The sequence below is a fragment of the Paramisgurnus dabryanus genome, chromosome 13, assembly GCF_030506205.2.
Source record: "Paramisgurnus dabryanus chromosome 13, PD_genome_1.1, whole genome shotgun sequence".
NCBI lineage: Eukaryota > Metazoa > Chordata > Actinopteri > Cypriniformes > Cobitidae > Paramisgurnus > Paramisgurnus dabryanus.
Genome location: NC_133349.1, coordinates 15835439 through 15849865, shown reverse-complemented (window position 1 = coordinate 15849865; position 14427 = coordinate 15835439). Strand labels below are relative to the sequence as shown.

Here is a 14427-nt window from a genome sequence, read left to right as displayed (position 1 = left end):
ATACTGATTTAAAATTATTCATCTCCATGTCCACTATAGATGCATCAGTCAGGTCATTCCTTAAGTTCTAGTTCTTTTATTTACAGAGCACATTTTACACCGTCACCAGACTGACCAAAGTGCTGTACAGAATAAAAACAAAATAAAACGCATTCAAACAAGTACATAATAAAATAACTAGTAGTAAAGATGGAGCAGCTCTGATGTATGTTGGCCAGCAGTGCAAACAGATCTGGATGTTAGTGTCCTTATTAAAGTCCAACTGTATAACTTTTGCAACTTATTCCTAGACGTGTGCCTTAAAAATAGATCATTAATTGTTTAAAATGGAAGCAGGAAATCTAATTTCCACAAAAACAGTTTCTGTGAGAGTTGGTTTATTCAAAGTTGAGGATATCTGGCCATCTTAAAACATTCAATTCGCAGATCCACCTGTTATACATGTGACAACTCGCTGCCTGCCAGCTTTTGATTGGATTAGTGCTGGCCATTGACAGAACACATGCATCTCTGTATATGGGTCTGTAAATCCAGAATCTGAAAGAATAAAAAACTATGTGAGTGAAAGCTGTTATAAATAATAATTTTAAAAATAAATTAGTATTAAATCTCTCTAGAATTAATTTTTTTGTCATTGTTTTGGTCTTACCCTCCCTCAAGCTTTGCTCCACTGGTCCAGACCCAAGTCCCTCCTTGTTCAGATTTTTCAGAGAGTCCAATCCAGTACCCATGATATTCGTCATAATAGTATTCAGTGTGCTGATTGATAAATTCCTGAATTTGTGTAAAAAAAAAATACAAGATAGTGTGTTATAACCACAGGAATCATTTATTTTCTGTTTTCAGTCTTTTAACTTTGTTTAAATTAAAATGCATACATTTTGACAAAAGTCTTGCAGATTATCAATTCATTCTCAGTTTTAAAGAGGAGTTAACAAATATGTACAGTATGTTTTGTATCTATATCAAACGCTGACCTGTTCCTCCACATTGTCTATTATGGCCAGATGAGCGCCAAACCCCTTGCAGATTTTTTGACTGTTTGTCCATGTATTCCAGTCTCCCCCTAAATGGAAATAGTAACAGCTGGAGCCATTTTGTATCCAGTTTTTAGGACAGGGTTTACACTGGACCCCTACAGGGAGAAAATTGGTTTAAGAAGAACATTTTTTGTCATCATATTCATTATGGAATACGAAAATATGAAAAATCATACTATTCCCAGTGAATTGACAGTAGTGCTCTACAGAAAGGGTGTTTTGTTTTAATATGAAGCTCAATGTGCTGTTAAGCTCTTCGTCCTCTGTTATAAGCCCCCTTTTCTCTGTCTCCAGAAGCTCATTGTGTGCCAGTAATTTATGGTTGACCGTCATCTCTTCAGTGTACAGGGTCTGTATAAAGTTTTTTCAGTGGTTAAGATATGCTCAGTTTTTTTTATCAGTTTAGTTTATAGGGTGTTAAGTTCTTTAGGCTGTTTAGGGCTCTTACCAGAATTTTTTTGTAGGCAGTCACATGATTGTAATCTGCAAAGCAATAATACAAAGCAATATAAAAAAGACATTACTGTCATCTCCTGATACCCGTTATTTTAGCACCGTAGTTAAAGTACTTGTGCCATCACATGTTACACAACTAGGCCATTTTGACATAAACAAAATGACGCAACTGTCGGAAGTACTTACAGATTTATTTTCCAGTATTGTTACACCCTTACATTTCACTGTTTATGACACACTTTTTATTGGTTAATTTCTAGGTTGTTGTGAAAGTGATCAATCTTATTCCTGGATGTTCACTTTTATGAGGTAATTATCATTAGCTAGTAGTAAATACAAGCACCAGTAAATATGAACCAGCTGATCAAATTCCCATCTGTGATGGAACAAAACTGTAGAAGATGTGACATCCAGAAGAAAGATTTACTCAAGGTCAATGTTTTGCAAGATATTATATATAGCCTACGTATGAGGAGTGTGTCCAACCCTTATAAAACAGACCTCTCCTGCTGATATATGAATGTAATGCTATTAGTTCTTCTTACAGAGGATGCTGACCGCTGTTAAGGCTGAGAGCAGAAGAAAACAGAGCAACCCGAGAACCAATGTGGCTCGTCTATGTGATGGAGAGATTGGCGTGGACACTTCTTTCTCTGATGAAGAATGAGACATCCACATTTGACAAATTAAAACTTTACTGAAAGTTGTTTAGCTGCATAACATGAAAAGTTTGAAACAATGAAAGATCAGGGTTAAATAATGTATCTTTTAAATCCAAATTAAATTTACACTTTTACAACCAACCAACCAACCAAAGGTCATTTAAAAATTATTAGTTTTTGTGACTCACCTGAAGACTCTGGAGAAATCTCTGAAGTAATTTCTTTTTTCTTTACCTCGGCATAAATCGAGTCATCTGACTGTAGCTCTTTTGTCAAACAACACAAACCAAACACACAACAGATAAACATTAGGTTAATTACAAGACGTATAAAGCAAAAACTGCTCCGTAAGAGGATGTCAATTTTGTGAACACTGTCTATTAACGTAAAGGTTGTGTAAAAACATTTGTTTCTGTAAAATTAACCAAATAAAGAACATTTAAACTTACCTTTAGATTTGTCATTTTCAAATGATTTAAAGATGACTGTTGAATAACACACCTCCTCTTCCATTCTAACTGGGTGACAAGTAAGTTCTTAGAGAGACAACAGCAGACTGATGTAAATCCAGTCAGTGAGTCACTAAAGAGGGAAGACTGTGTTCAGAATTTGGAAATAACAGAACTTGATCAAAAGGTGGAGCATGATACTTTATATTTTACATAACAAAGTGACATGTTTTCATTTGTATACAATTGTCCTATTTTAATTATAAATGAACTTTATTTTTTTTACAGTGGCAATTTCCTCTCTCACTTGAAGAGAGGAATGCAGAAAATAAAAAACAAGCAAAATCATAAGTAATGATTTTAAATAAAAATGACCAATATGATAACAGTAATGAATGTCTATTGTATTGCATGAAATATGTGGACAGGCATTTTAATTACACTACCAGAATAACTGTCAAACAGGTTTTACTTAAACCCCAATTATTGGTCAAAGAAGAAGTGAATATATTGCAAAACAACAGGTATTTTAAAATGACACTTGAATTTTTTTGTGTTGTCACTCAGAGGAAGTTGCATGTAACTGGATTACACACTGTAAAAAGTGAAAACTGATCTACTTAAAAAACTTCATTTGGTAACAACTAAAAAATTTTGTTTTAAATTTACATTTAAAAAACTTTTTCTTTAAGTAAAATCTTAAAAACCTTTAAAAATTACTTGGTAACACCTAATAAATGTAAACATTTTCAACTTTAAATTTCACTTGAATTTTTTTTTAATTCTCATTTTTAAGCATTCTCATTTGAAGTAAGCCTAATTTTTTAATTGATCCAACTTGTACTTTTTAGGAAGCCCAATCTGATTTTACCAAGAGATCTGAGTGTTTTCTCTTTGTTAAGCATTTTTTTTCTCTATAAAATAAACTTGCCTTTAATAATCAAACATTGATGTAAAAGGGGTGCAAAACATTTGTGATGTAATGTAATTTTACCTTAACTTAAATTACCTGTTATTTGCTTTGGGCGTTTTCTGTCTGCTAAATAACTTAAAGGGGGCATATCATGAAAATTTGTGACTTTTTTCATGTTTAAGTGCTATAATTGGGTCCCCAGTGCTTTTATCAACCGAGAAAACATGAAAAAGATTAGCTCGGTAACTTAGTTTTGGTAAACCATTTGAAAAAATAGGTAATTGAAATTTGGCTCCCCTTGTGATGTCAAAAAGGGATAATACCGCCCCATAATCTGCACCATCCAACCACGGCACTGCCATTTAGTGCAGATATCAACACATTTGCATTTAAAATGACACACCTAAAAACAGCACATTTTTGCTCACCCCAACAAAGTGGCCATTTTAACATGCTATAATAAAATATCTTAAAAAATTAATTCTATCTTATTAAATATCTTAATAATAATATATTAATATATATATTCACATGCATGCTCTGGGGACACCAACGATTTATCTGACATCTTTAAAAAGTCTTGTGAAATGTCCCTTTTAAAAAATAATTCAAATTCGAAAACTTTAAATGTTTTTTTTATAATTATGCAAAAAAAATCTTTCTTGATATTTAAGCAGATTTATCAAGAAGCTATTTTGGTCTGATATACTGTCATTTCTTGCCACAAGAGGGGGCAATAGGGGATAACATTACCACAATAGAATATATAGACTGAGAATTACCAGCAATGCAAATATTGTAAAAACTCAGTACAAATACTTTTAAACTTTAAAATAACACAAGTAAAATAAATCTGATCAAAAACTAATTTAAGTGGTTTAAATTTATTTAATCCAGCAGTGTTAGAGTTAACTTTTCAAATTACATCACTGCTTTCTCTCCCATTCTGTAGCCCACCCCTCCTTCATTCCCCCGCCCTCCCCCTTTACTCATTGTCTATGAAAGGAGTGTCTTTCCCCTGTCCATTCAGCCACTGGGCATTGGGAGCGTGGGGCAGATCTCACCCTCAAGCCATCCATATAATCCCAGCCGCCACAGAGAACCTCACAAGTGCAAAGACCCACAGTTCTGTGAACAGCTCTTGTGTGCCTTAGATAACTATTAACACCACCATGGAGTTTCTGGGTGTCCGACAGCCTTTCACCCATTTTCAGGAGGAAAAGTATCAGATGCTGGAGCTAAACCAACGTCTTGAATCATACTTGGGTCGTGTAAAGCTTCTGGAGGAAGAGAACAAACTACTAAAAGAGGAGATCTACACACTCAAGAAGAGCGCAGAGCCACCGGGCCAACGCAAAGCTCAGGAGGAGGCACTCCTCAAGACCAGGAAGATGAAGGAAGAAGTCTGGAGAGAGAAAGATCGTGTGGAGATGGAGGTGGAGAACCTGATTGAAGATATACAGATGGTGAACATTCAGAGGCAGAAAGAAAAGACTGCCCACGCTGAAGCTCAGAAGCGACTCGCAGACAGCAAAAAAGAGCTAGAAGAGGAGCGGAGAGCTCAGAATTGGCTTAGGGAGAAGTTTGCCCAGCTTGAGAACGACCTTGTGCTACAGATGCAAGTCCACCAGGAGAACATGGAAACTTTGCAGGCCTCTCTGAAACAGACAAAGCAAGTCTTGATGGCTCCTCAGATCATCCAAACTAACATCATCCCAGACCTGGGACAGGAGTATGGCCACAGAGCAGCTCAAGCCTGGAAGGAGGCAACCAGCAAATATCAGAGAAAGGTGGAAAATCTGGAGGAAAGTCTAAACCAGGCAAAGACCAATATGGGAAAGCTTCATCAGGAGAAAAGAGAAAAGCAGTATCAGATTCAACAACTGGCTAAGGAACTGGAGAGCATGAGGATGAAGAGAGAGATGCTGGAGAAGCATGCGGTGCAACAGAGAGATGAACACAGCGATGAGCTTCAGCATCTTCAGGTAAAAAGAAAAAAATGATGCAAATATTGATGGTACTGATGCAAGTACTGATATTGTACCTGGGTATCATTGTGTTAACCAGTTAAAGTTAACCAACTTGAGTTAGAAAAACAGACTAATTTCATGACTTTCTGAGTCCTGTATATACAAACTTATGTAGTTTTCTTAGCGATGAAAAATGAATGAATTAAATATTAAAGGAAAACACCACTATCTTTTTTCAATGTGTGCACTTTTAATCTTTGTACAGCGCTTCGTAAATGTGTTAGCGTTTAGCCTAGCCCCATTCATTCCTATGACAAAAGTTTTATTTTGGAAAAAATAATGGGAAAACATGGAAGTGTTTGGTGGCTTCTAAATTCATCCCTGTTTGGAGCCATAGGAATGAATAGGGCTAGGCTAAATGCTAACACATTCACGAGGCGCTGTATAAGATTAAAAGTGCACGCATTAAAAAAGATAGGTATGTATTAATTCATCTAAGTTGAGGTAAGAACATAGTAAAATATTGAAAAAAGGTGGTGTTTTCCTTTAACTTTATATCATTATTTGAATATCTATATTATATAATTATCAATTGATATATATTATATTATATGATTAAATATTAACTTTATCAGAGGCTGAACTAAAATCAAAGCACATGAACTAGCTCTCAATTATTCAGAGACAAATTTAGATACAACCGATTAAGCTCTTCAGATTCCAGCATTCTTTCCATGTGACCTTCAAAGCACATGATGCAATATCTGAACCCTCGAAAGAAATTTTCATTTTAATCAAAGCTCATGAGAAAGCATGTGTCACACACGTCTGTGCAGGCTCAAGTAGATGCTCTGGAGATGGAGAAGGAGACTCTGGGACAGGAGATTGGCAGCTTGATGGTGGACAGACAGAACCTGCTGCAGGTTAAGATGTCTCTTGGACTAGAGTTGGCCACATACAGGTATCTATCAAAGTCCAGCAATTCTCACTGCACATCTAAATCCATTATTTCAGTAGCTCCTAAGAAATCTCCACAATCCTTTCCTAATAAGATGCCAGTGTCCCCTGTGAACTGTTGCATTTGTAGTATTGGAAGGCACAACTAATATCATTATGCATCAGTGACTCTAAAAAGCCTCTCATCCTGAGAGGGTTAACTTAGATCAGTCAATCAGAAAAGAGCTTCAGTTTCCCACCCGGCGCTGACCCTGATCCATCTGCTGGCGCAGGGCCAGCGAAATAGTGGGGGTGGGTAATTCATTCACTTATACCCTTCAGATCCATCTTATTTTAGTTCTGTTAATCATGTATTGTCTTCCTTTACAGTAATGTTGCATAACATTCACAAATGCTTACAAAGGGTGTAGTTGAGTAAATGCATCAAACATTTACACAGAGAAATACATCTTTACATCTTTTTAGTTGTTTGCATGCCTTAATCTAAATGTAAAATGCATGCATAAGCATACATGCAATTCAAACACATATGTCCTGTAGCTCAAATTGTTAGAGCATTGCGCTAGCAATTGTAAAGGTCATGGATCCGGTCCAAAGGAACACACATACAGTAATAAAAAATGTATAGCTTAAATGCACTGTAGTTCACCTTAGATAAAAACGTCTGCCACATGTTTCAAATAAGGATCAATTGTTAATGTCGCTTTACCTGTTTATAACTCATATATTTTGTTGGATACCTGTTACAAAACCAGTGTGCGTGTGTGTGATCGTGTGAAGTCTTTTGCAATTGTGTAATGCTATGTGCAGGAGGTAAAGCATTTGACGCCCGATTGAATACCGCAGATAGGCTGACAATGACAAATCTGACATACTATTTGCATAACAACCGAGCCAAGGACAAGACTGCAGCTTTGTCTCATCGGTCTAACCCCAATGCACTGTAACACTAATACATTTTCTGTTGCTTTATTCTAGAGCTCTACTGGAAAGCGAAGGCATGAGAATCAACAAATCATCGACAAATCAGACTCAATCTACTTTTCATTTAGGTAACATTATAAGACACAACATAAAAAACCCTCATGTTGATTTAAACGTGCATGAGTTTCTTTCTTCTGTTGAACACAAAAGAAGATATTTTGATAAATGATTGTAACCACACAGTTGATGGTACCCATTGACTTCCATAGTAGTAAAACAAATACTATGGAAGTCGGTGGGTACCTTCAACTTTGTGGTTATCTTCTTTTGTGTGTTAAACAGAAAAAGAAACTCATACATGTTTAGGTCAACATGAGGGTGAGTAAACGATGACAGAATTTAGATTTTTGTGTGAATGTTGGTTAATGCTTGAGAAATACAAAATTTGCACATTTTTGAAACTGATACTGTACATGATATAGACCTCTGCATCTATCCCTTTGCACTGGGCTAGTTGAATGATTACTACTTAGCCAGGCATGGTGATGTATCTGTCTAAGCCTGTAAAACTAGCTTCCCGTGCTGGTCCCATAGGTCACTGTAGCAGATGGCTGCACTTTCCAGTAATGCAGCATAATGAAGATCAATACATCTCCATTACGACTCACTCACAGCTCAGGACTAGCATGTATTCTGATAACTCCCTGGGGAGGCAGATCAAGGGTCTGTGTCAATGTTTATTTCATAGTAGTTCCATAAACCTGTGCTGGTTTTATCTCTTATACAGTAGTCAGTCACATTATAGCTCCAATAGCATGCTCATTTTCACGGATGATAGGAGGAAGGGGCATCTGTTTTATTTCTGCAGTAAATTAAATTTGTGACCCTACCTGTGTAAACCCAGCTTTATGATTTTCTACACGAAATCATCCTACATAACGTAAAGAACAGCATTCTGTAAAAATATAACTTTGATATCTTTAATATATTTTGACAAAAGACCCATGTCAAAAAATGAAATTGATGTTAAATCAATGACTGAAATAAAAAATTGATTCACTTAATCTAAAAAAAATCTCACATTTTGTAGCTCTCCACTAACACATTACCAAGCTATTTTTGCATCTCTTTATATTCCAATTAGCAATTAGTGAGCAATTAAAATGAAATTAAGCTATTTTATTGAAAGATTTAATTTGTCAAAGGTACAGTGAGCAAGTAGGTCTTCTTAAGTAAATGCTCCCTGTGTGGGTGACAAAGCCTGTCTCACCATTTAAATGTGTCTTGCTACAGATGCACTCTCAAAGCCCACTGGGACCCACCCGGCCTCAAAGACCTCCAGCCAATTCAGCAGTATTGTGTCTACAAGTCACAGATCAATCGGCTCCTCTCAAAAACTGCTGACCAATGTGACTCCGACACGGACCCCGACTCGAGGGAGTCCACAGAAGAAACCATGCAGCACCTCAGGGACAGACAAGAAAATGGTTAATCTTTCAGAGGAGAAAGGTGCCCAGGAGTCTGTGAATAATTTCCATCCAAAGAAAGACCTTCAAGATATGACATGTACAGCAACTCCTCCCCAAACCATGGCAGACAGTGTGACAGAAGAACCAGAAGATCTTAAGGTTGAGAGTGAGCCAAAATGCACTGAAATGGTTGAATCTAAAACCAATGAATCTGTATTGATGAGTGTGTTGTCAACTGACCTTACAAGTAGCCTCTCCCAGACTCCTGAAACAGAGAGCTGGGCTGGTCCATTTACAGAACCTGCAGGGGTTTCAGAAGAAAGCAAAGATGAAGACACTGAGGTGTCTGTGGAGATGGCTCTGATCTCACATGCACCTAAGGTTGCCTGGGAGGAAAATAAAACCATGGGAGATGATAAAGAGGACGCTTCTGAGACGGATGTAAGATCAGAGACTATTAGTGAAAGTCACATAATTGGGAATGCAGAGAGTGACAATCCATTAACATTCAGCCATGTCAGTAAAAATACCAATATAATGGTTTCATCGATTCAAGAACCTGCATGTTTATACACAGTGGATGGTTTTGGCTACAAGGAAGAAACAAATGAAGATCTGATGAGAGGAGATGAAAAGGACAATGTCAGCAATATTAGTGAGGATTTGTCAGAGCCCATGAACAGTGAAACCGAAGCAGCAATTGATTCAATTATTGAGTGGAACAGAGAGGAAGACAATGAGGAACAGAACAGGATAAAAGTAAAAGGCCCTGATTCTGAAGTTGAGGAAAAGAATGAGATAAAAGTAATTAGCTCTGACTTTGATGTTGAGGAACAGAATGAGATAAAAGTAATGAGCTCTGACTTCGAGGTTGAGGAACAGAATGAGACAAAAGTAACAAACCCTGCGCTTGAGGTCGAGGACCAGAATGACATAAAAGTAATGAGCTCTGACTTCGAGGTTGAGGAACAGAATGAGATAAAAGTAATGAGCTCTGACTTCGAGGTTGAGGAACAGAATGAGACAAAAGTAACAAGCCCTGACTTTGAGGTTGAGGAACAGAATGAGATCATAGCAATGAGCTCTGGCTTCAAAGTTGAGGAACAGAATAAGATAAAAGTAACAAGCCCTGACTTTGAGGTTGAGGAACAGAATGAGACAAAAGAAGTTACAATGCCTGACAATGAGGTTGAGGAACAGAATGAGATCAAAGTAATGAGCTCTGACTTCGAGGTTGAGGAACAGAATGAGACAAAAGTAACAAGCCCTGACTTTGAGGTTGAGGAACAGAATGAGATCATAATGAGCTCTGGCTTCAAAGTTGAGGAACAAAATGAGATAAAAGTAACAAGCCCTGACTTCGAGGTTGAGGATCAGAATGAGACAAAAGTAACAAGCCCTGACTTTGAGGTTGAGGAACAGAATGAGATCATAGCAATGAGCTCTGGCTTCAAAGTTGAGGAACAGAATAAGATAAAAGTAACAACCCCTGACTTTGAGGTTGAGGAACAGAATGAGACAAAAGAAGTTACAATGCCTGACAATGAGGTTGAGGAACAGAATGAGATCAAAGTAATGAGCTCTGACTTCGAGGTTGAGGAACAGAATGAGACAAAAGTAACGAGCCCTGACTTTGAAGTTGAGGAACAGAATGAGATAAAAGAAGTAACAAGCCTTGACTATGAGGTTGAGGAACAGAATGAGATCAAAGTAATGAGCTCTGACTTCAAAGTTGAGGAACAGAATGAGATAAAAGTAACAAGCCTTGACTTGGAGGTTGATGAACAGAATGAGACAAAAATAAAAAGCCATGACTTTGAGGTTGAGGAACAGAATGAGATAGATGTAACAAGCCCTGACTTTGAGGTTGATGAACAGAATGAGACAAAAGTAAAAAGCCCTGACTTTGAGGTTGAGGAACAAAATGAGATAGAAGTAACAAGCCCTGACTTTGAGGTTGAGGAACAGAATGAGATGAAAGTTATGAACCTTGATTCTGAGGTTAAGGAACAAAATGAGATCGAACTAATGAGCACTGACTTCAAGGATGAGGAACAGAATGAGATGAAAATAATGAGCCCTGATGTTGAGGCTGAGAAATGGGGTGAAGTAGAGATTGAAAATGAAATGAAGGATATGATTGTAATTAAAGAAAACGAAGAACCAGTGATTATGAAAGATGTTGATGGAGGCCTTCAAACTGTAGATTCTCAAAAAAACCTTGATCATGTGGGGAGTACAATAGACGTCATAGAAGAAACTGTAGCACATATTGAGGAATATAGGGGAGAAGAAGAAAACCAAGAGGATGATGAGGACTCCCAAAACATATCTATTTCATGCACAACTGATCCTGGAGATTGTGACAGCTACACACAAGAAAACACAATAGCAGACACCCGCCCATTGATTCGTTATAAAAGTGACGATGAAACAGACATAAATGTACAAGCAGCACACTTTGGGGGCGCTGAGATGAGTGACAGTGAGGACGAGAAGGAAAGGATAGATGGAGGTCGGTGTGGTGAAAGCGTCTCCAAACGCTTTAACACAATGGAAGATCTTTCAGAAGAACCAGACATAGATGTCATTGGAGAGATGATAACAGAAGAAACTGTTCAGACAGAAGAAGCACTGGAAGATGAAGATTTGGTGGTGGAGGGAGAAAGTGTAACAGCTAATCTCATGGGAAACCAGAAGGTAGACAGTGATGATGATGTAAGAGATGATGATCATGGTTTCAATATTTGTGAGCAAAAGGAGATTCCACAACTGAATGAAGAACCACTAATTCATCACACCGAACAGCCCGTCCAGAAGGACGATGAAACAGTCAATTCAAACGATAGTCAAGAAAATGACTTTAAATTTGTTAACAATCAATCCTCATTCCCAGATCCACAATTTCCTGAAACCTCACAGGAAGTACAACTTCAAGATTCTAATGAAGTTTCATCAGCATTTTTCCAAAGCACTACAATCACAAAACAAACCTTTCTAGAAGACGTCCAGAACATGTCCATGCACACCAACATGGATTTCATGGAAACTCTCCCTTTGGAGAGCGAGATAAATAGTCAGCCAGACTTGCCCAACTTTGACCAGGATGAGTGTAACAGTTCAGACGATGAGTCTCCAAATGCCAGCCAGTCCTTTCAGTATTCATCTCTTTCACCAAAGGCTACTGCCAATGAACAGCCATTAACCTTGGCAGCCCAACTCACTAATGATAAAGTCTCTGAAGCTGATTTAGTGTCTAACAATGAACCAGAAGTATTCAGTAAGGACTTTATAGAGAAGAGCACCGAAGACCATAAAACCTCTCAGATTCATGATTGGGACAATTCAAACATTTGCAAAAGCACAGCCACCACAGCAGACATCACCTTCAGTATGGATGAAAGTTCAAGCCAGCATTCAATGAAGCATGAGACTGAGAATTTAGACAGTCCAAACAGAATGGCAAGTGTAGCTGAAAACATCTTTGGGGTTTTTGAGAAAAATACAACGGAGAGTTTTTCCACACAAGAATCAAATGTGATCGATATCTTCCAAAGAGACATTCCAGAAGAGGAATTCCCATCAAAAGAAAAGGAGAGTGAAATTCACAGTTTCTTTAGCACTAATTTAAAGGAAGATTTCTGGAATGAAGGAAAAATGGAGATGGGAGCTACGAATGACCCGGTGAAGACTGAAACCTTCACACATGAATCTATTCACTTAAACCAGGGCATGGTCTTCGGACAGGAATGGAGAGATCTGGGAGTCATGCCAACAGCTAATGGAAACTCTAAAGAAGAAATTAAGATCTTCAAAGTTCAGACACAAGATGAGAAGCTGAGGCATAAGGCTGAAGAATCAAGGCAAGCAGAGATGATCCAATCTGATGAGTCTGTGGATGGTGGAGATTCTTGGTCCTCTGGTGATGAGTAACTGCCCTGCCAAAACCGAAAAACTAATTTTAGTTCTGTCCAATAACAGTTTCTATTTATGACTAAACCAAAAACCTTAAAAAAGTAGTAATGTTAAATAAATAAAATATGTATAATATTAAAAGGTGAACTGAAACATTTTTACTTACAAAAATGAAACTAGACATGAGAAAAAGTCCAATGTGTGTGATGTGTCATGTTTTTACTCATCAATTTAACAGTCAGCTGTCATATGGATAAGGAGATTTTGTTTTAGCTGTCAACTGTATGAAGTGTCATTTCATGTTTGTTGTTTATTTATGCCATAATCAGACCAGCTTCCTGTTGATCTCTTTATGTGTCAATTTTCAAAAATAAAAGAACAAAAAATCATTTTGTATTTGCACTGATGTTGCTATTTATTTAAATTAGGTGTTTTACTTTAAAGTCCCTGTAAAGTCAGATATTAAATGTGTTCTTAGTTTGTCACACCGGTTTATTGACCACTCAACCAAATTTGAATGATGGTGAAATGCCAAGTAAATAAAATAAGTTGTCAAAATCTCATAAAAACAGGCAGCATAGAGACAGAGTGCGGTTATGCTAATTTGAAAACCATGCGGGGGAAAACAATCCAACGTCTCCATGGACTTTGTATTATATGAGGCTGGCTCCTTGTCATTTCTGGCTTATGACAAAAACAGAATAATGCTTAAAAGCTGCCGTGTGACAAGGTGTACAACTAACAAGCCCAGAAATGTGTTTTTATAAGCTGTCGACCCCAAAAAACAAGCGTTTAAAGTCACAGACTATGTTTCCCTTCAGTGGGCGTAGTTCTAATAATAGCAGTATTATGAAGTTGCTTGTATTCACGTTTGTGTCTTTAAACGCTCGTTCTTTGGGGTCGACAGCTTATAAAAGTGTCATTCTATGAAAATGGTGGCATTCTTGTCCCAGCCCCAAACACCAGAAAAAACACTTAAAATTGTCAGATAATGACACAAAATATATGTTTTTTGTTTTAATTGAAGTGTTTTATTATTAATAAAACATATGTAAGATAGTTATATTGCAAACCATTTTTTTAATATATTGTAGAACACGGTCAGTACCATGAAATTGGTTTGTCCCTCGGGTCAGGAGTCGTGGTTTAGTGACATATTTTGAGTTAAAAACTATATTATTCTCCCCCTTTAAATGTCATAATACAAAGGGAAGTAGTACAGTTATTTAGTAGACTACTTAAAAAACAAAAATATCAACTAAATATTATAAATAATTTACCTGTCCCTCAATTTCATGTCACTGGTGTTACAATTTATAAAACCACCACTTTAAAAAAAAATCAACATCCTTGCCAACTTCTTCCTGGGTCAAACATTCATTGTAGGCATGGCTGTTTTGAAGAGCACATAGTGAGTGTGCACTCTCTCCTCATCTTTTAGCAATTTGATAAATAATTTGATAATTTCATGCGAGGACTTAAGATGTGTCACTGGTGTTACTACAGTTTATAGTAAGGGGAAAGGAAATTTTATTAATATAATTTGTCAAATTGCATGATTAAGTGATTTATTAACAATTTAAGAAGTGTGGTTTGAGCTACTGTGGCCACAACAATCTTAGATATGCCATTGTGTCTGCAGATTTGTCACTGGTGTTACCGTCACTGGTGT

At 37.1% G+C, this 14427-nt stretch overlaps 2 protein-coding genes across 4 annotated transcripts; one reads left to right on the top strand and one right to left on the bottom strand.

The window, feature by feature from the left end:
• Nucleotides 1-154: 154 nt before the first annotated feature.
• Nucleotides 155-3237, bottom strand: LOC135727574 (C-type lectin domain family 12 member A). Its single transcript, XM_065245465.2, has 8 exons — nucleotides 2608-3237; nucleotides 2347-2424; nucleotides 2042-2149; nucleotides 1489-1523; nucleotides 1217-1391; nucleotides 978-1135; nucleotides 650-774; nucleotides 155-537 (listed from the first exon to the last, which is right to left on the bottom strand). Exons 1-8 carry the CDS (start codon nucleotides 2669-2671, stop codon nucleotides 378-380), a joined length of 903 nt encoding a protein of 300 aa, XP_065101537.1. The 5' UTR covers nucleotides 2672-3237; the 3' UTR covers nucleotides 155-377.
• A 1309-nt stretch (nucleotides 3238-4546) lies between these two features.
• nes (nestin) lies at nucleotides 4547-13144 on the top strand. Of its 3 annotated transcripts, none has more exons than XM_065298164.1 (5): nucleotides 4547-5505; nucleotides 6327-6451; nucleotides 7426-7499; nucleotides 8665-10118; nucleotides 10206-13144. In XM_065298164.1, the coding sequence occupies exons 1-5, from the start codon at nucleotides 4693-4695 to the stop codon at nucleotides 12771-12773; spliced, it is 5034 nt and encodes a 1677-aa protein (XP_065154236.1). In that variant the 5' UTR covers nucleotides 4547-4692; the 3' UTR covers nucleotides 12774-13144. The 3 variants fall into 3 exon arrangements, with proteins under 3 accessions (XP_065154236.1, XP_073667693.1, XP_065154235.1); XM_073811592.1 differs by having other exon boundaries at nucleotides 8665-10388; nucleotides 10434-13144; XM_065298163.1 differs by having other exon boundaries at nucleotides 8665-13144.
• Nucleotides 13145-14427: the final 1283 nt, after the last annotated feature.